The 22448-nt window shown below is 40.8% G+C and overlaps 1 protein-coding gene across 4 annotated transcripts in view; it reads right to left on the bottom strand.

Moving 5' to 3' along the window:
* Positions 1 to 22448, bottom strand: part of RAPGEF5 (Rap guanine nucleotide exchange factor 5) — a 161708-nt gene that overhangs the window by 99759 nt on the left and 39501 nt on the right. For all 4 annotated transcript variants that reach the window (XM_080580454.1, XM_080580452.1, XM_080580451.1 and 1 more), the window contains exons 6-7: positions 21677 to 21743; positions 12205 to 12253 (exon numbers count right to left, since the gene is read on the bottom strand). In XM_080580454.1, coding sequence (XP_080436580.1) covers positions 12205 to 12253; positions 21677 to 21743 — 116 coding nt within the window. The remainder of the gene's footprint in view (positions 1 to 12204; positions 12254 to 21676; positions 21744 to 22448) is intronic.

The following is a 22448-nucleotide window of genomic DNA, read 5'->3' on the forward strand; positions in this document are numbered from 1 at the left end:
TGCTGCATCTCTGTACACAGCCTGCATCCTAACCAAGTGTCAACTCACAGATATCCCATGACATGGGATGTACACAAATTTATGTGTACAAGAATTCCCACACAGGAAATCAACCTGTAGCTGTGGCCTCAGCACTGCCCTAACGGGCCCCTGTGCATGCAATAAGTGTTCAGCCATAAAGTATAAGAATTTAAGGATAATTTCCCACTTACTCTCAGTTGGCCTTAAATTTTTGACTAAAAAGACTTGGCGTTGCAAATTCTACTGTAGGAAAAGCGACAGGAAGGTTAGGGTGGGATGGGAAATTATTTCCCAGGCAAGTGTTGATTCTGGGGCAGCTCCCTAAAACTGTAATGTGTACATGCAAAAAAGTTGTGAATTTTGGAGCTGGGCCAACCACTGCCTTTGCTGCCAGCATAAACCCTGCTTCTGTCCTTATGATACGAATGCTCCAGCACATCTGACAAAGCAGCAACACAAAGGGAAAGGAAAAGGTGGTCTACCCTGATCTGTATACAAACGTAGAGCGACCAGCCCCCTTTTCTACCTGCAGCATTTCTCCTCCTTTGGTCTACGGGAAAGGTCACCATGAATGAAAGAAAAAGACGTTAAATGAGCACTAGCTTGTTAATGTGCAGTTCAAATGTGTCTTTTTGCAATTTAGCCTAGGGAATACAGGATGTTGACTTTTCTATGGTCACTTCAGGATCACAAGGGGCATCATCTGATCTGAGTTCCTTGAGTCCCTGTGGACCACAGTTGAGGTCTAGCTAGAGGACTCTTCCATAAAACTAACATTGGAATACAGAGTTCTCGCAGGAGAGAGCTTTATCCTTTAGCAATCTGATTTCAGCTCATTAAATCAGCAGAAAAAAATAACAAAGAAATAAGAAGGAAAAGTAAATCATGTACTAGCTATGTCAGCAAAGTCAGCCATCACAAGGGGATTAGAAGGGAAAGGGAACACAACCATCGCTGACACGGGAACCGAGCACATCCTTTGTGTCAACATTTCTGACCCACAGTGCTCCCCTGCTTTTATGGCCATGCTACAGAGTTTAAAGCAGGTTTAAGATTCATCTCGCTCAGCAGCATGGAGAATCGCAGGCATGCCAAAGGGCTCCCTGCTAACCCACCTGGCGTGCAGCGGGGTCCCAAAAGCCACCCCCAACACCTTCTTGTGCCTACAGAAGCATCACTGCCAGGGGATTCAGCGTTGCACAGTGTGCTGCCCCCCAAGATGCTGCTCTGTACACCCCAGACTTGAAGATAAATTGTTTGATGCACAAGATCTTTAGAAGTCACATCATACAACGCGTACTTTGTGCTACGCAAAACAGCAGAATCTTTTGCCTGAGTGAAAGTAGAAAGGACAGTTAAAAAAATAATAAAAAATCCATCCATAAAAAAAAAACTCCTGGAACCCACAGCATTACAATCTTCCCAGAGGCTTTGCTCTATTGTGCAGCCGCACGGCTTTCTTCCTCTGCCATAAATGAAGTTTCTTCTTTCTACCCCTTCTGGCAGCGCAGATAACCTTCCCCAGACAAACCCCTGCGCTATCGGCGCTGCAGCCAGCCCCACCAGAACAATACCGCCAGGAGAGGTGTGAACTTCCTCCCTTTGGCTTAATAGGGTGTGAACTCCGAGAGCTAATTATTTAAACGCTGCAGAGGGGACGCCACCGCCATTAACCATTTTGCTGCTGGACAGCACGACATAGCAGGCAGGGACATCTGTTCTTCGCCCTACACTCAGCTCCACATCACTGCTGGCTGTCCCGCACCCTGTCACCCTTGCTGCTCCCTCTCTGAACAGCCATAAGCCTGGGTCCGCAACCTTAAACTAGTCTGGGTTTGATGCCCTGGTTGAGAATGGCACACCTTGGCAGCAGGCAGCAGAGAGGACATCATGCAAGCTGGCATTGCCACAGCTTCAGCCCCCAAAATCAGTGTGACCAACAGCTTCAGCCCCCAAAGTCAGTGTCTGCCCAACCACGGGACCAGGATCTATTTTTCCTAGCTGATAAACGAAGGGCATCTACATGCCCTCTGCAGATGGGTGGCAGGCAACACCTGGGCAGTTGGTAAAGAGCCTACTACTGAAGAGAAGAATTCTGTTTATTTGACAAGCCAGCAGATTTTCACCATCTCATCCCTGCTGGATAGTTATAGGCTGTTTTTCCAGCCCTGTCAAGCCATCACTGCTGAAAAGACCTCAGGAATCTGCAAGAAAATTCCCCAGGGGGAAAGCCAATGCTCTGAATTACCAGCAGCCTGCACCAGATGATTTATCATCAGCTCTTGGGAAGTTCACAACTTCTAGCATTCTTCTTATATCCCAAATTTTTTAGAGGCATGTTTCTTCTCTTTCTGTTTTTCTCTCTCTTTTTTTTTTTTTCTCCTCTTTTTCTCCAAAGGAACTTTCTAGCGTGAAGCTTCTCAGGAAAAAAAAAAAAAAAAAAAGGGCATTTTTTAAAATAACATGATTCTAAGCCCATTTCATGTTTTTTGAAAACTTTATTATTTTGAACAATGGAGCTTGTGATATCCCTTGTTGTTCTTCATGGAGGGTATAGAGTGGGTTCTACAGAGGTTGGTTACTATGGCAGCTCTGGGCTGTTTGACAGTGTCAAGTTTGCTGATGTTTATTAATTTATCAGAGTGGGGGAAAAAATGAATAGCTCCAATTGATACAACTGGGGAAAATAAAAAAGTCCTCTAGCTTACACATGGCACTAGAGTGGTGGGAAGGAGATAAGCAGCAAGTAAGTATTTTACAAATCTCAGGTCTTGGGGACCACTTTAAGCCAGACCAGATCTTCATACATACTGCTGTGTTTTCCTAGTCTTATTACCAAATAAAAGGGGGAAAAACAACAAGCACTGAACAACTCTGAAATCTCCAAAAGCTGCATATAAAACACAGCGATAATCCCAGGAATAAAACACTCCATCTGAGAATTGGTTCCTTATTTACCATGAAACTGTAATCTTTTCCCAGAAATTACTGAAAAGAGAAAGCTCTTTAAGCTCATCCTTAACATGATTTCTTTTATTAGCAATACAAAAATTGCCTTTGAGCTTTCTCATTCCTTCCCACTATTTCTGCATATATATATATGCAAATCATTGTACAGATTTCCCTTTTTTGAGTACACTACATATCTCTGAAACAGTTGGCAGGCCCTTGGGGGGGTGTTGCCCAGACAGCTGTGCAATCAGCTGAGTAAATCAGCTAATTAAAGAAACAAAGAAAATGCAAAAATTATTAAAGAGTCTCCAGCTTACAGCCTTGTTCATCACCTTTGTACCTAAAAAGGCACAGCAAACATGGAATGGAATAAAGGTGCTTATAAATTTGGGAATGAACTATTGCAAAAGTGACAATGATGCCAGTTTCTCTCAAATACTAATCTGGGAGTCATGATATTTATGCTTTGTAGTTTAAATCAATTTCATATAAATTAATTCAGTTTTTTTTTTAAATGACAGAAACATGAAATGTAATGTCAGTTTCATAACTGATTTCAGTATGTAAAAAATGGTCATTAACTTCTCCTTGACCTTAGGTATAGAACTAATATTGAATTTGCAGAGAGGCTCATTATGCTCATCTAGTTTCCATCCAGAAAAGCAAGTTCCCAAGGGTCTTAGTGCTACAAGCCATTTCTCAGATCTGAAATAGGAAACAGGACTCCTGAAAACTATGTAAAAAAACATTTCCTCTCATTGCAGAGTTTATCAAAAGGAACAGATAACAGCAAGGGTAGGAATCAAATCTAAACAGAGCAAAACCAGACTGGTAAGAACGGAGGCTGACAGATGTAGATTTGATCTTTCTGTACCACACATCATTAAGTCACGGTCCCTTTTCACTGCATCTGAATGACCATGGGAGGACAAACCTCAGTTTAAATGAGACTTCCTCCCCGCTGTGTTATATAGCCATTGTAAATTAAAGAATGAGTGCACCAAGTAGAGCAACCAGTGTTTTCCAAGTCAAGCTATAAGGCCATAAGCCTTTGCTGCTATTCTTTTCACATTCTAGTACAATGTCTTTATTAGAAATTTCTGTTTATTTTATTTATCGGAACTGAACCCTTTCATCTGACTTTGAAGGTCCGTATGTCATCCAAGATTGTGCTGTGTTAGAAGACCGTGATTTGTAAAACCATTGACTAAACAAGATGGGCATTTCCTGCTAGACAACCAGCCACCATTGATTCACCTGGCCGGGGAGGTTTGGTTTCCATTTCCTGGCATGTTGTAACACATACAAAGGAAAAGCCACATTTCACACATGCTTTGTGAACATATGACCTCATATAATTTTTTACCAAGGAGAAAAGAAGTGGAAAATGAGTTGCAAACAATGTAGGATTACATAAGCGATGTTCTTTGTAGAAATAGGAGCTCAAGGAAAACCATTCAACAGCTGAATGCACAAAGATTTTACCCAGTGTTTTTAGACATTTATTCTCATCAACATATTTAAAATTAATTTAAAAAAAATCAAGCATCACCAAGTGCATCTCTAACAATGTTGCCTGAAATAAGATGCTGGAAGGGTGGAGGAGAGTCCATCACATGATAAACAGGCATGGAGAGAAAGGGAGCTGGGAACTGTTCAAACAAGGAGATACGGGCACACACAGAGGGAGAGTGACAGAGCAGGCTGGCGCAAAGTGAAACTTCACTCTCTATTCCATGGAAATAACCTACGGGCATGGCCAGGAAAGGAACAGGAAACAAAGAGGACTCTGAACAAATACATTCTGTGAACTCTGTAAATGCCTCTCCCAATGGACTGAAAAAAAAAAAATTCACCTGAGAATCGTTTTTTGCATGATTATCTTCATTTTGACCTTACTGTGCAATCTCTTACTGTGCATTTGCAAAACATCAATCATCTATGCAGTTATTTTGCATTGCTCATTTTCACGCATGCACCTTATAAATCATGCAGAAATAATGATGTCCCAGATTCTGAAACTACAAAAGCCAGAAATTACTGGGTGGTACAAACCAGGTGGTCACTGACCCACGCTCTATGCGTGTCCCACACTGCTCCTGGCTGCAGAGCACAAAGAGCACCACTTACCAGTGTTAGAGGGAGCCTGACTCCATCTTCTTGAAGTGCTGCCTGCCTACAAGATTACTTCCCTTCAAGGCACAAAATCCTAAAAACACAATGTAGCTTGAAAAATATCACTGACTATGTTTCCAGGTACAACTTTTAGGCTGAGTGGGAAAAGTAAAGGTAAAGTTACTGAGCCCAATCTAAAGGTCGACACTCGTGCACTTTGATTTTGAGCAGCTATTTCTCCAGGATAAATTACAGAACCATAGAACCATTCAGGTTGGAAAGACGTCTAAGAGCATCTAGTCCAACGTTTAACTAAAGTCCACCACTAAACCATGTTACTAAGTTCTACATGTACACATTTCTTGAAGACCTCCAGGGATGGTGACTCAATGACTTTCCTGGGCAGCCCATTTCAATTCCACACAAACCTTTCAGTAAAGAAATTTCTCCTAATATCCGGCCTAACAACGGTTGCAGAAGAACTCCATCTTATTCTACATATTTTGCTAAGTTTGACCCGTGCTTTCAAGAAGTTGATGGTTAGTGGAATTGAAAGTTGTAATGAAATAAAGTCTTACTAAAATCAGGTAAATGAACCCACTGGCAACAGACCTAAGGGGACACAAATGCAGCACGATATTTTTGATATCAATGTTGTATGCTAACCTTTCCCTACCTTTCAAACTCTCTCTCAATTTTTCCACAAGGGAAAATGCACACATCTGTGGCACATGACTGCCATTTTGTTCTGTGAATGGGAACAAGTTCCTCCAGTCCCTGAGGTTTTTCAATGGCAGAAAAAAAAGTGATAATAAACTGTGCCCATTTCACACCAGAGGTATTGTATATCTTACTTGTTTACAAGACCTGTGTCTTCAAAGGGTACTTAACTTGTTCCAGATTTAAACACAATACGGAACTTCTCCACTCTTTGGTGACCTTGGATGATGTATTTTTAACATCATTTTCAAGTATGTGTACCACTCTAATTCAAATTCTTAAGGATTTCTGGATCTATATAACAACTCTTCTACAAGCAAATAATGACAACATAGAACATTCATACAGCATAAACTGACTTTTTTTTTCTAATTATTGTGGAGGAAAGTTACTAGGAAGTCTCACAGTGATACGTGCTACTTTATGAAAAGGGCTAAGTGGTCAAGACACAGCTTCCTGAGTTAAGTAAGCTGATAAAACAGCTCAATGCTGCCAAAAGGCGCTTTACTGGGCTCCTTCCCACATCCACCTCCCCACCCCATTGATAAGAAGCTGCCACACTTGCTTTGCACCAACTCCAGCACCTCTCAGCCCTGCAGAACAGCACTGCACACACATCTGACAAAGTGTGAGCTCTTCACACCCACATTCAGGGCAAGGTGAGCAGGAGCACCCCTTCTGGAAGCACCAAGCTGTCCAATTTGCTCTGCTGCAAAGCCACACATCAAACCAACATGGCCTGGCGGCACACAGGCTTCTCAGTGTAGTCAGGTCTAAAGCCATCTGTGCAGAACTGCCGAGAGGATCTAAAGACACTGAGTACCTGGGAGGAAAAATCACACATAAAATCCAATACTGACAAATGGAAAATAATGCCTGTTGGAAAAATCAGATGTAACTGTATGAGGGCAACAAGCAGTGCTCAATCACAACTTTGAACAGTTTGGTTTTCTAAAACATATTAGCTCAACATTTAACAGGGATCAAAAAAAAAAAAAGAAAAAAAAATGAAGAGGATTAGTAATTAATTGAAATGTTGCAAAATACAATGCCATTTTAACACCAGTATTAACTCCTGCCTGCATAAGCTGGGGTGCTTCCACATGTTAAATACTGCATGCTGCTCTTGTTGCCCCATCTCAAAATAATATAACAAAAGACGATGCAAAGATTATCAGTTTTAATGGAAGAGATTTAGTATAAGGAATGACTAGTGCTTTAGGCTGGAAATGAGACAGCTCATCGGGGTTATGACAGAAGGGCACAAAATAGCGAACGGTATGACGATGGACTGGGAATGGATTATTCAACATTTTACATAACCAAAGAGTTGTATCAGAACACATTGAGGGTCATGGGGAATGTGCTCAAAACAATTAAGAAAAAATATGCTTTCACATACTGCACACATGAACTGTGGGACTTACTGCCACAAGATGTGAAAAAGGTCTGAAGTATAAGTGGGTTCAAAAAGCGATTTGAGAAATTAATGGAAAGAAGGTCCACCAAGGGCTGCCCATCACAACAGTGTGGGTACAGCAAGATACCTCTACCACAGCCTGGTGGATGCTGAATGAGCACATCAGAAGGACTGCTTGTACTTGTTCTGTTTCCCTGCCCTAAGCATCCTCGAGTCATCACTCGCAGCGGGATCAGAGCTGGATGGACTTTTAACCTGACCCAGCCTGGCTGCTTGCATGTTTTTCACCAGGCTGACATTGCCTGGAGTGCATTCGAGTACAGCCGTGCAAACAGCTCTGACAGCCGTGCTCAAGAGGTGGCACTGCGGCTAGAGAAAGGAAGAGCTGTTCACAGCTTGCTCTCCATTCATGTCAGCAAAGCTCAAGCCTAGTGACTGGTTCACATTGAATTGCCTGCCCCAATATAAAAATACTAAGCACACCACATAGACAACCGAGTTCTGACAGAAGCAATACAAAAATAAAGGGGAAGGGTGGATACGCATAGATGTAAATCTGAATTAAGGGGGAGGCAATCCACGAGATCTCAATAGAGTTTAATATATTAAAGTCATATTATCATAAACAAAATTAAAAAAAAATAAAAATATCAGTATTGCTTGTCAATTTAAGAATGGTATGACCAAAAAGTATCTAACTACGTTATGCAAAACTGAATCACGTTCTTAAGAGGAAGCAAAAATGCACGCAAGAGCAAGGGCTTTTGCGGTTGCCCTGCAGGGAAGGGAGAAGTGACCCCCTGCCGGCTGCTTCCTTTAGATATAAAGGAATTTGCTGGGCAATGCCAGGAGTGCAGTTAGGCTCATGCACAGAGATGCAAGGCTTCCTGCTTGTTGACAGGATTAACTCGAGCTCAGAGCATCCACCTGACAGACTTTGATCAGCTCTGATGTACCTGTGTAGCTACACCACTGGCTAGAGTCTCCAGCTTTAGGCTGTTTGCTGCATTTTCTCCTTGTTTTAGCCACCGTCTGTAACACATAAGGAACATGTCATGAGCCATGACAAGCAATTGAGATAAATGCCAACCCTTGTAAACCTTCAGAACAGAGGCTACATGTGTTCCAGCACACTCGTGGAAGCGATCAGAAACCAGCAAGGTGTAAGTAAACAAAGCAATTCTAATGCCAAGTGCCTGCAACTAAAAACAAAGTTCTCTTCTGCTCCAGTTATTTGCTTCCCCAATACCTGTTACCAAATTGAGGTTGACAGCATTTAATCTATTTATTTCTGATGTTAACCAAGAACATTTTTAATGCATTTTTTATAAGCCACAGAGAAGAGCACAAGCTCATTTTCCGCTCTTAGGTCAGCCTTATCATGAGAGCTTTATTCTAGTGAAATATAAATGTGCTTTCTGGTCAACAGTGTTACTGAGTTCCATCAAGGCTTCAGGATTACAGACATCAATTTTACCCCACTTTTTAGTTCTATTTACAAAGGAAATACTGATGCTGATTTCCCTCTGCGTGAGGGCTCTCAAGTACCTATCCATCTGCTTTCACCTTGCTATTGGAGTGGTATATGTGCAGTGTTCATTTGAAATAAGAAAAGGGAAGTCTTTTTCACAGCATACAAGTTTTTCATTCCTCAGGTTCTGCATTTTTCCTTCAGCCACCTGTCAGTTTTGTGCTCTTCTCTTCTTCTCCCACCCTACAATAAAGACTAAAGAATACCTCTGGAGGAAAAGCATTCCCCTCCACGCCCTACAGGCTTCATTTTCTGCTAGCTGACATTCTCCATCAAGCCAGATCCTGTGCTAGCACGAATTTGACACTCTGCCCTACCCCACATCAGGCTCGTGGCTCTGCCTTGTTTTTCAAAGCATTTTGTCAGTAGATACAGACAGCATCTAAATCTCTGAGCTGAAGCAGCCATTCTGACCCAAGAACTTAAATAGCTGTAATTACTGCTTCTCATACACCAAATCTCTTCTAGCACTGTGTAGCAGCCCAAACTTCATTTCAATAAAAACAAACTGCTTGTTTCACCCTGATAACCAAAGGCAATGTTTCCAAGCACAGCAGACGTTAGTGGTTGGACCCTATTCACCTCTTGCAGAGGAAGCTGAGGTGCTTGTATAGCACTTTTCATGCCATGCAACCCAGTGATTACTACAATAGTCCTTGACATGCAATATTAAAACTTTTATCAGCCAGTTTTTCTAATGCAATTAAATCACTGAAAAGTGCCTCTCTAAGGGCAGAGGTATATTCAGAAATTAAAGTAATTTAGAAACGTATTACACAGTCTTTATATTAAGAAGGAAAATACTCATATTTTTTTTGCTCTTACTGGTAGTGCTAAGCAGCTGTCCAGGGAAAACATTTTGAAACACTGTAATTTAAAAAACACCAAGCCATCAAAATGCAGTACGGGAATTTCTGCACAACAGCTTTGGTTTTCTTGCTGCAGACCTCTAGGAAAGCTTTCGGACGCTGATGTAAAAAAAAAAAAAAAAAAAAAATCAGCACTCAGGTTCCACCCAGCCAGGTAGGACAATGCCCACAGCCTGCCCTCATCAAACCCAGGGCATACAAGTCTGGCACCCGCATTATTCACACCAGCCTGGAAGCAAACCAAGGCAGCTGGCCCAATAGCCATGTGTCGCTCTTTTAATGCCAAAATCAACTGTCTGATCTGTGTTGGTTTATTTCCTGGAATTATATGGAGTCTTGGACAAGGTTAGAAGAACAATATCTTAGAAAGATACTGTGGCTTTTAGCTCCAGAAGTACTTTGTGAAATATGCTTCACTTCACCAGGCACGGCATACCATAACCTGATTGCTCACAATAACTGCTATGCTGTGAACTTAACCATCAGCAATAACACAAATAAGCATAATCAACCACCCTAATTTACTTCACTCCTACTGTAGTAAAGGCATTAACTTAAATTAGTCCTTACAGTTATGCCTGCTCAAGCAGCCATATATTTTTTTTTACAGTCGTCCAAGATGAGGAATAAAGAAATGCAAATTTCAAAAACAAGCTTGTGCTAGTTAAACTGACTAAAGAGGTATCTTTTGTTCAGATCTAAACCGATATTGCTGGTGTTTACATTAATGTGTTAGGAAAGCCTGGTCAGCACTTCCCAGCTCTACAGGGATCTTTGTTTATTTAAGGCTGTGATTCTTAACTAAAATATTTCTACCTGCTCACTGTGTTCTACCTACTCTCCTGCAGCTCATTCCCGACCCAGCTGCCCCCATTTTGTACTGACAAAACTGCTTATGGAGCCATCCACTGAAAGGAAATGAGATGCTAATTCAGGTTAAAGACAACTTGTTTGGGGAATAAGGTTTTGTTTGTTAACAGTAGCCGTAATAATATTTGCCGACACAACTGAAGATGAGAAGTAGGGACAGAGATTTCTTGGAGCTGTATAATGGCTAACTGCAAGGTACGTGGAACCACTCTCTTAACATATTTTATGGCAAAACAAAAGGAATCTTCCAATCCTTCCTTAAAATAACCTGTTCTGCTCTGCACTAAACCAGAGCAGAAGCATTTCCATGTTCAGCCATTAACATTCAGGTGGGACTGGGGTGACACAAGGTGAGGGTAAGCAGGTGAGGGGTGTTGATGTTGTGGACTACTATAGCAGGCCCAGAAGCAAAGCTGTGACACTCACAGAAGCAGCTCAGGTCTGAATTCATGCTTCGATTTATGATTACCTTCTGTGGATTTACATTTACAGATGACAATGGATGTAACCTATGGGTACTTCTATTTCAAGACCAACAGGCATCACACTATCTGGAATATTTTTGTAATACTTACATTTGCATATGGAAATATTTTCAGATATGCCAACCACATCTTCTGGTGTCTTTAGTTTAAGATATTTTGTGTGTAGAGAGTGTGCTGCGTATAATAACTTTTGTGCTGTGCTTGCAAGCAGCAGATAGACAGACATACAGATCGTATGACACCATATTGGTTACAAGTCAGAAAATAGCTCGAAGTCCAAGATCCGTGATCTCAACTTCTAGCAAAATCACTGAAGTCACAAGAGATACTTCATAACAATAGCCCCAGAGACCTCAACAGCTTTGGAAACATGCCAATAATTTAAGTCGACTCCACCTCTGGTTTACTCTAGTAATACATTCAACTCTCCCTTTGCCACAGGCATTTCGCCCTGTCTGCAGATGAACTATCCTACAGGTGTAGACACTGGAGAGTTAACTCTGTATTGAGTCAAGTAGGTTTCTTTACTCTGGTGAAGTAGTTTTTTTTTTTTTTTAAACTCTCAGGCACAGCCAAGGAAGTGGTTGTGCTGATAAACCCTGACAAAGCTGAGATGACCATGTATCTCAGTATTTCTTTACACTGTATCACCAACATATGATGTAGTGCTTATATTCTGAGAGATTTTCAGTAATCCATTTGCCTTTTCCCTTCTACTGCCTTGACAACAGAGAATTGCCTTTACAGCCCTCTGTATGTACCAGATGAGTCTTCAGGAAAGCATGTTCTCAACACATAAAGTTGGCCTTTTGCTTTAGGATAAATAAACTCATCTGACTGGGCAGGTAAAATACAGCAAAGATGGCGTGAGATACAGGGCCATAAAAGCAAACACAGGAAAATTATCTTTTTTTTTTTTTTTGGTCTTTTATAAAGTGGAAACCCAGAGATAAAGATGACATTGGCCAGAAAGAGACCCAAGTTCAATTCAACCATAACGTTCAGATTTTATCAACTAGGCCATTAGATGTGACAAGTGAGGGGAAGTAAAACTTCACAGTAATTGCACTGTGCTGTGTACACAGATTCTCCAGTGAGAGAGGAACGAGGTCTGCTATCTTTGCTTCCCAATGTTAATGAGACAGCAGTGAAAATTCAAATATTTCAATAACAAAAGGGAACAATGTTATAAAAACCCCTCTAAAGTCCAATCTGACTCACCTGACTTCCTTGCTTTCAAGGCAATGACAGCAGCCAGCTCCCTCTGTACCTAAAATACCAGGAAAGGAAATGATGGTTATTGTTACTGATACATAGTAAAACAAACAGACACACACACAAAAAAAAAAAAGCAACATTGGTAAGATACAGGCTATCAAGCTTTTGGAGCAGTAAACTGCACACAGAATTATGCAGATAGTTTTGAAACTAAATCACTTTTTCTAGCAAATCTATTTCTTCTTCAGATGGGAATTCTGTGTCTTTTTTTTTTTTTTAAACTTTAATTTAATGTAAATACTTCACATTCCTTAGGGAGGTGGGCAATTCAGTAGTCTGACCTGCAATTTATTTGTGCAGCATATCTCCTTCACAAGCACACAGTTAAAGCTTCTTCCCTGCCTTGTTAAATGTTTGCTCTACCTCTACTGAGCACACTTGTAATGCTGGACTTTTGTGCGACTCCAACATAGGTGCATTTTCCATGCTGAGGTTTGTGGATATAACCAAAGTTCGTTTTTGGAGCCTTCAGGAGGGAACAACCTCTCCAAATAGCACGACTGAGTATTTCAGGACCAATATTGAGCTTCAAATGAACAGGCAGAAATAGGAGCTATAATGTTTCCACATCTACAGGTTATCTTACTAGACTGTGATGAAATAACCCTGCCATGCTAGCCAGCTCCTTTCCTCAGCCTCCTGCCTCTGCATTCCCTTTATTTTCTCTATAATCTCTACACTGTCAGACAGTCTCATTACCCAGCTCAGCCCTATACCCACTTCCCTCTGTAGGTCTGTTCCTTCTTCTATCATTAAAGTTCCACAGTATGCATTAATTTTATGCTTTGCACTTCTCGCTGCCATCGTCTATCCCCCCTGCAGCTGCCTCAAGTGTTCTACATCTGACCTGCAGCACCCCAGATACTCTCCTGCGTACACCACAACTCTTCCCTTCCTCTGCCCTATCCATACTCTCAGGCTCTTTTGTACGCCTAGCAGCTTCTTTCACCTTCCCACATTCCCCAAGGCAGCCTGTCCTTAGTCTAACAAAATAACTTTGGGACCCTCCAACTGTTTTTCTAGGGATTCTCTTATCTCTCTGTACAAAGTCTCCTGCACTGCATACCAGCCATCTTGCCTAGCAGACCTATGCACAGCGCAACACTATTCTGAAGCAGAAGTTTTGGCATACAGTTTCTGAGTGCATCTGAAATTTAAAACATCATTTGCAAGACATTGGGCATGGTCAGAATAAGGCATTAGTCCCACGAAGAGTCCTTGTAGTAATACAATCACTAACAACTGGCAACATCCCACTCTCACCACTCAGAAGAAAAGTTTGAAAACATGAACCCAGAACAGTTAATCTTACATTGGTCTGAGCAAAAAGACAGAGTGCAGTGGTTACTAGGAGAAGACAAAATTGCCCAGGAGCTCTCAGTACGATGGTAACCCCTGCATCTGCTGATCAGATATACAGCAGCCACCCAGGAACGTGCTCTACATGGAGCAGAAAGCAGTCATACCAGAGGCCACATCCTTCCTCTACTTGCATACTTCCTTCCCTTATGGCAAAGGACAAGGGAGGTTTTTTGCTGCCTTTGCAAGGTACAAGGATATTTTCTACTCCTTGATACTACCCCTTGGAGAGGGATGGAGTTTTCTGCCATTCCAAGCAGGAAAATATGAAGGCAGTGCCACAGATTTCTTAAATGTCGTCCTGTTTCCAGTACAATTGTGCAAGCTGGCAGTATTACCTTCCCTTCCTTCCTTCCTGTACACTCATTCCCATGTCTGGAGAACTGTTAATCATGTTTAATGTAAGCACAAACTGCAAGTATAATGGGAAAGAACATTTGGGTTTTTTTTGGCAAAACAAATTGTGTGCTTACTTGCAGCAATTAATATACACTAGTAATGATACATGCATGCTATCCAGAGTTAGAGTGGGATTTTCAATAAAAGCCCAAGTTGTTTCTGAATAACAAGACCAGAATTTCTCTTGGCTAAACTGCTCAGACATCTCTCCCTTCATTAAACTCAGCAGGAGGTACCAACGTCAATGCCCCAGTCCTGGTCTATTCTCCCAGGTTACTGACAGTACAAAACAGTGCACTGATGTCTCTTCTTTATCTTTTAGTGTTTTAAAAATACGTTATCTCAAGATTAGCCTTGGGAGACGCTACAATCTGCAAAAGTTATAAACATTCCAATTAACCCAAACAAATAGAATTGGAAAAATGCCCTCTTCTCAAAAACAGAAGAAAAATAGCATTGTGCCATCCAGCGATTACATTTACAGTATTACTTTTGCTTATAACATAGTACATTCTAAGTGTTTGAAAGACAGTGCTAATATCACATGCAATAATACAGTTTTTCTGTATTTTCTCCACAATATTCAAAATATCTAATTTTTTGCTGTAGGCCAAGTGTGCAGCTAGCAATGAATTTGATCTGAGCAAAAACAAAAGTTGGAACAGTAGGAAAAAATGTCCCTCTAGTCTTAATATTAAGCAAACGTTCCTTCACCAAAGGGTTTCACCCTGTCTGAGCTCCCTCTCATAGGATTCACACAAATCACAAAGAATTGGTACTGATGAACATCCTTCTGGTTTTGCCTGGTGCCCCTAGATTTCATAATCTATGTGCTTTTGTCTGTTTTAGCGTAAGCATATTTGGCATCTCTGCTGGACATGCAATTCCTATGCATCATTACACCGATGGAAATCTGCGTACAACATTCATTCCTCACTGCACACATGCCACACATTATCATACTTCTTCCTAATAGGATTTCAGTTACTGCCTGTTTGACAAAATCGATAGTTGCGCGTCACATTGCAGATAATAATCTAGACTGAAAGTAAAACATATATTCAAACAAGAGCTATGCCTACCATAATAAATTGAGATATTAAATACAAAAAAAAAAATGGTTTATACATGTAGCTTGTTGCTACAAAGCAAACAGTCTAAATAGCATCCTGTTTTGAGTAGCAATGCAGATGTCAAGACTGATTCAGCTTAAATGCTAGCTTACCAAAACATGTTTACAGACATATTATTCCAGTCAAAAAGAGAACATTGTGTATATGTTGTAACCATATTACCACATCTTGCTAAGTTTTCTTTTTGCAATAAGAAAGAGCAAAATTATTCACATAAGTACCCACTTATGTTTGCTTGATTAAATACAAATTATATTTTATATGGTGAATCTTCCTACCTTTAAATGGCAGATGGAGATTTCTTAAATATATATATATATATATATAAATAATAATAATAAAAAAGTCACACAAGTGTGAAACCTGGGGAGCTGGGGTGATGTTTTCATAGGGATCATATGATAATTCGGGTTGGGAGGGACTTAAGGAGGTCTCTAGTCCAATCGCTGGTTCAAAGCAGGGTCAGCTATGAGAACAGACCAGGTTGCTCAGGTTTTTCTCAGTCTAATCTTGAAAGCCTCCAACAATGAGGATGCAATCTGTCTTGAAAGTCTGTTCCACTGTTGTAGTGTCCTCACAATGAGAAGTTTTCTTTCCTTGCATCCAGTCTGAATCTCTCATTTCAATCAATCCAAAAGTCCAGCTTCATTTCCTTGATATGCTCCCCAAAGGCACGCTGTCGTTAGGTCCTCTTGAACCCTTCTCTTCTCCAGGCTGAAGAAGCCCAGCTCCCTCAGCCTCTCCTAACTACACAAGTATTCCAACCCTAAACACCTTGGCGAACCTTCAATGGACTTGCTCTAGGTTGTCAGTGTCTCTTGTACTGAGGCCCCAGAACTGCATGCAGTATCTCAACGTGGTCTAATGAATGCCATTTAAAGAAGGATAATCACTTCCATCACTTTACTAGCTATACTCCTGTTAGTACACCCCAGGATGCTGTTTGGCTGTCTTTGGTGCCAGAGCTCACAGCTGGCTCACTGGTATCCACCAGGACTCCCATATCCTTTCCAGCAAAGTTGCTCCCTAGTCAGGCAGACCCTGACCTGAACTTGTGCAAGGGGCTAGCTTGCTCCAGGTGCAGGACTCAGCATTTACTCTTGCTGAAATTCATGAGGTTCCTGTTGGTCCATTTCTCCAGCAGGTCCAGCTCTCTCTGGATGGCAGCCCTGCTTTCCAGCATACAGTCCCCAACTTGGTCTCCTCTGCAAACTTCATGAGCAAGCAAGACTTCATCACCTCTTCCAGGTCATTGACAAAGACACTTAACAGGACCAACACCAGCCCTGCAGCAACCCTCTTGTTGCCAGTCTCCAGGTAGAGTACAATTTGTCAGCTGTGAACCTCTGAGCCACACCACAGAAGCAGATTTAAACCTGTCTGGTTGTCCAGCCAGTCAGACTACAGCTCTTTGCTCAATCAGATAATAGCAGGACAAGGGGTAATGGTTTTAAACTAAAAGATTTAGGGGAGATTTAGATTAGAGGTTAGGAGCAAATTCTTCACTCAGAGGGTGGTGAGGCACTGGCACAGGCTGCCCACAGAGGCTGTGGATGCCCCATCCCTGGAGGTGTTCAAGGCCAGGTTGGATGGGGCCCTGAACAACCTGATCTAATGGGAGGTGTCCCTGCCTACGGCAGGGTGGTTGGAACTGGGTGATCTTTGAGGTCCCTTCCAACCTGAGCCATTCTATGGTGATCCTATACTGTTCTTCTCTTATCCAGGAATCTGGTCATTTTATCACAGAGTGCGTATTTTTGCGTCTAGTGGAGAGTGCATACCACCTCTACTTTTTTCTGTCTAGAGCAGTCTTTTGTGAAAGTATTCCATACCTCAGTGTGCTTCAGATCTAGATACAAAGTGGCAATCCTTAGGGAATCTCAAAATGAAATCCTGCAAGAGAAAGCTCTCAGCAGTGGGGTTTTGAAAAAGAGTTTAATTCACTCTTTGCACCTTAAGAAACAAAAGTTTGGTGGACTCTAAATAAATGTAGTACCTGGGTGACTATCTAAAGTACCAGGAAACTGTATTTCCCAAGTGCACTGCATTAACACCGTGATATTCTTTTCTATACTATCACAAGGTGATATAACAGCATTGCAGAGAAGCACTCATAGCCATCCCAAAGTGCTCTGGTTTTAACAGACAATACAACAAGACATTGAATACGAAGCTGCTTTTTGGAACGTGACGTGGGATGCATGACAGCTCTGGAATGTTTCTTTAAACCCAGGAACAATCAGTACTTTTTCTTAAAAATTCATTGTTCAGAAGATTATCCAATGCAAACCTATTTCAAATGGCATTTTACACTGCTTCCATGTCAACTGTCCTTGCAGGTTAAGTTCGATGTTGTCAGTGCCTCATTGTAATGGAGCATATGACACAAGCATAAAATTTGATGGGCTCCATTCAGTTACCTTCACTGACTCTGCTTCTTCCACTGCAGGACAAAGCGTAAAGAAAAAATGAGAGCCCAGCAAGTTAATTTCTTGTCTTTTATATCATACTCTGCTCTTCAAAGAGCTGTATTGCATGCTTTATGCACAAATTAAGATGAGAAAGAAACCTCTGCAGTTTTTCCCCTACAGTCCTACTGACTTGGCATCATTTGCCACAGCTATAGCTATTATCAACTATGATCTCAATAGCCATTGTTTGAAACCAAAAGTGCATTTCCCTAACTAATCATTTGAGACAGGCTGAATCATCAAAAAAATGTCAAATTGTGCAGTGAACATGAAAAGTGGAGTTATACAAAAGAAAAAACACCTGGTAACAAAGAACACTAGGGAGTAAGTAATTAGAGAATGGCCAACAAAGACAGACAGACCACAGTAAAGAAAAAGAGGTGGAATAAGGAATTTGCCAAACTTTTGCAAGTGCCTGTGTCTATGCTAATCACGCGATAGTCCCTTTATACAGAGTAAATACATTACCATTGCAGCCTAAGAAATGATTATTATTCACAGAAGCAAGCTTCCAAAATGAATTACACATTCAGCATCCTAAAAACACCTATTTCTACTGACTGTATGGAGTGCCTTGGAAAACTAGATCAGATGTAGATGTCTGCCATATGGTCACACATATTTAGGTGAAGTGAGTTCCACATTTTGCAACAACAAAAGCTTCTACAGGGATACAGAAATAAAAATTAGACCTTACACGCATGCATGCTTACAAGTTCTCCCTGCCCTTTCAGACGCTAGAACAGTAATTTCTATTTTAGGCACACAGATACTTCCAATGTTGCTCAGGGTGTATCGTCACAATCAATTTAGTTTTGCAAGTTTGGGAATTTGATCTGCAAAAGAGAAAACCTGACACAGAGGAATCCTCCTGACCTGATACAGAGTGTTGCAGTCCATTACAAGAAAAACAAAGAGAAAGTAGGAGAAACAGTAGTATCAACAGGCTGGTATGCCCTGTTCCCTTTTGGGATTTGAACCTCCATACCTAGAAATACATTAAAAAGTCAAATCTAATCTCCAATTGCTTTAGTGCTGGTCTGTAGACAAGGTTTTTCACTTCTGAAATGCTAGTCTGAAAAGTATTGTGAGCAGGATTCTGAAGTACAGATTCTTCAAGTGAGAGTGGTTTGATTCTATAGAAAACACAAGGATATTCAGTGAGCCAAAAAGCAAGACAGTGTGAACAAGTTTTCAGTCATGGCTAAGAACCTCATGTTTGGTTTCCTGTTCCTCCTCACGGGACTCTTTTTTTCCCCCAACACAAATTCTAAGGCTGTCAGCCAAAAATATTGAGAACCTATACCATGGTGAGGACAGCACTCTGTGGAACAGTGAAAGTTGAGGGTTCAAAATGTCTTGAGAAACATGAAGGCTCTCCATAAAGAAGTCTTAGAGAGTATTTCAGATCCCACCCAATTGGATGGAGGAAAAGGGGGAGAGCAATATTCCATATTATATGCCATTTTCTCTTAGAGGGAGAACTTCATACACAAATGTTAATATTTGAAGGATTCTGCTCTGATCTCAATTTTTTTGTGTGGGTGGTGGTTTTTTTTTTTCTTCCTAGGGCTGGACTAGAAAAGCGTTGTGAAACCTTGTAGAGTTTTCTGAAAAGACAGAAAATGCAGGAAAAAAAAAAAAAAAGATCAGTCTTTTTGACACCACCGTGGCAATGAATGGGCCTCAGGCCATCTGGAAATGCAACTGCCTAATTTTTCTTCAGTTAGTTAGCTACAGTCACAAAACAGCTCATTAAAAATAAAACAAAACTGAACATGTGCCCTGTTGCTGGAAATCACCAAGGATGTAGTTCAAAGTTTTGACCTTGCAAGATAGATGTGAAGTACTCTGAACTCACTGTCAATTACTCACACATTTAGGGATACGCATTTTCCTTAAGTGTATCCAGAAACAGTTAGATCCAGTGCTTAAACTCAGCATGTCAATGTGTTTTGTTGAGTACTTCTTTTTCTTAAACTGATAAAAATACATTATTCTAGTTTTGAGAGGTGATGTTTTTGAGGTATAGTGACAAAGTTTTATGGAGTTGGTAGGTTTTGAGTGATTTTTTTTATGTTTGTTTGTTTTAAAGATATGACTTTGCAATAAGTATTTTTCTATTTTATCTTCCATTAAAGCTAAAAATGGAGGAAATTAAAAAGGGAGGAAACTAAGGTTCTGAGTTCTTTCTTCTCTCACTCTTAGTGTCAGGGTAAAAAAAAAAGTAGAAAAAAGGAATTTGAATGTAAAGAAAATTTAAAAAATAAAGAATACAGGCCACAGAATTTTCTAATCTTACATCTTAAATTATTTTGCGTTGTGTATTGAGCATTCAGAACCACTTACCTTTATGAAACTTAGTACAACTTCTCCTTCCTTTCCCTTTTTCAGAGTTTCATCATATAACTTTATTCACTTTACTTAAAATAGCTCTTTTCCTCATGCTTTTCTTCATGGAAACTTCTTCACCCTGCCTGGTTCACTGTCATCTCAGTACCTTCTCAGGTACAGAAAACAGAACTAGCACTAATTCTAAGTTTTGTTAATATTATGATTTAGAGGTGTGATGTTTGTTGAACCTTATGATCACAGAATTGGCTGAGACTGAAAGGCACCTCTGTAGATCATCTGATCTGCTCCCCTGCTTAAAGCAGGGTCAACTAGAACAGGTTGCACAGGACCATGGCCAGTTGAGTTCTGAGTATTGCCAAGGATGGAGAGTCCACAACCTCTCTGGGCAACCTCTTTGGATGTTCAATTACCCTCAGAGTAAGGAATTTTCTTCTTATGTCTAAGTGGAATTACTTGAATTTCAATTTGTACCCACTGCTTCTTGTCCTGTTACAGGACACTGCTGAGAAGAGGTGGCTCTGTCTTTATTCCGTTTCATCAGGCATTTATACCCACTCATAAGATCCTCCCTGAGCCTTCTCCAGTCTCTCCCAGTTCTCTCAGCTTTTCCTCTTATGTCTGATACTCTAATCCATTTATCATTTTATCATTTTCATGGTCATTTGTAGCATGCATCCCAGTATGTCTATGTGTTTCTTGCACTAAGAGTCCAAAACTGGACCCAGCACTCCAGATGTGTCTCACCAGTGCTGACAGGAGGGGAAGGATCACCTTCCTTAAGCTGAAGGCTAACACTTATCCTAATGCAGCCCAGGAGGCAGTTGACTTTCTTGGCTATGATGGCACATTGCTAGCTCATATTCAACTTACTGTCCACCACAAACCCTTTCCTAAAAAGCTGCTTTTCAGCCAGTCAGCCCCCAGCCTGTACAGGGCCACAAGGTTATTTCTCCCCTGATGCAGGACTTTGCATTACCCTCTGGCGAAAAGAGACTCCTGTTGGCCCATCTCTACAGCCTGCCAAGACCCCTCTGAATAGCAGCACACTCCTCTGCTGTATCAACCATTCCTCCCAGTTTTGCATCACCTGCAGACTTGCTGATGGTACGATCTCTCCCATCATCTAGGTCATCATATTACAGGAGATCAAGTGAATCTAGTTTAACTTTCTGAAGTCCAGTCTTCTTAGAACAATGATTTTACATGATAAGCAAGATGCACCAAATTCCAGCACAGAAAGGAAAAAGTGTCATTTATTATGATGGAGTTTACTGAGGCTAAACACAGTTGGGAAGCCAAATCCCAAAATAACCCAGCTGAGATTCCTCAGAACTTATGACTCTCCCCTTGTCCCCCCAGCTCATCATTGTGTTCACACCAATGTTCACTTGACCAAAAGGATCTGAGTGCAAGCTAGCTGGCAGAAAAATCATCGTGATCCTCTAAATTGGTATTTCCCAGTTATATTCCCAGTTCTTATTATAAAAAAAACAGACAGCAGTGATCCTTCCTTGGACTGATTTTAATAGCTGTAAAGTTACACGCTAAGACGTAAAGCTTCCTCATTTCAGTGCCAAAAAATAGTAGTTTGCATTATAAACACCTGCTCACTAAGACTTGGCTCTTTAATTTGAAAGGATCCAAAACATGATAATGTTTCAAACATGATCATTACAAACTTTGATGCAGTGACCTTACCGCAGAAGTGAGACGAGCAAGAATTTCAGCATTGGTTTCTGCCGTATCTTCTATTTTTTGATCAGGCCTTAAAAATAAAAATAAGATTATATTATTTCTTTCATTCTGTTTCAACATCTTTTGATTCCTGGAAAGCACAGAACTATGTGGCCACGGGCACTAATGTAAAAGGGCTTTTGAGATTTTGCATCAAAAAGATGACTGCAACATGACAATAATTAATTGTGTCAGGAATGACAGAGTATACTCTTTGTCCCTCTCTGTCAAGAACTCTTTTGATTGAATTGTTAAAACAGTGAGAGAATTCTTCAGCTATAAAAACATGACGAAGAACTGAAGAACGCGGGACCCTTTTGACTCATCATTGCTTATTTGAATGCATATTTTGCTCTGCTAAAATGTACACCATCAACAGAGCAAAGAGTTTTCCATCTGCCTGCTAACAAGCTTTGCTCAACTGTGGAGCAACACCTTCAATAAAATGCATCCTCACGTAGATAAAAGCAGGCAACATCAAAATCAATACAGGACATATGAAGTTTGATATTAAAAAAAAAATCATGAAAAGAATACACGTAAGAAGCTATAAATTAGCAAACTAAAGCAACACCTGAGAACACTATTAAGTTGCACTGACATTAATTCACAAGACAGAGAGACTTTGTCTTTACAAAAATGGGGCGCTGCAGGAAGAACCCTTCTAGAAGCTGTCATAGAACTCTGGCCCACATGGAGTAAGCCACACTAAAGCTGCTGTGGGACAGAACTGTTT

The sequence above is a fragment of the Anser brachyrhynchus genome (assembly GCF_964034855.1).
Source record: "Anser brachyrhynchus genome assembly, chromosome: 2".
Classification (NCBI taxonomy): Eukaryota; Metazoa; Chordata; class Aves; order Anseriformes; family Anatidae; genus Anser; species Anser brachyrhynchus.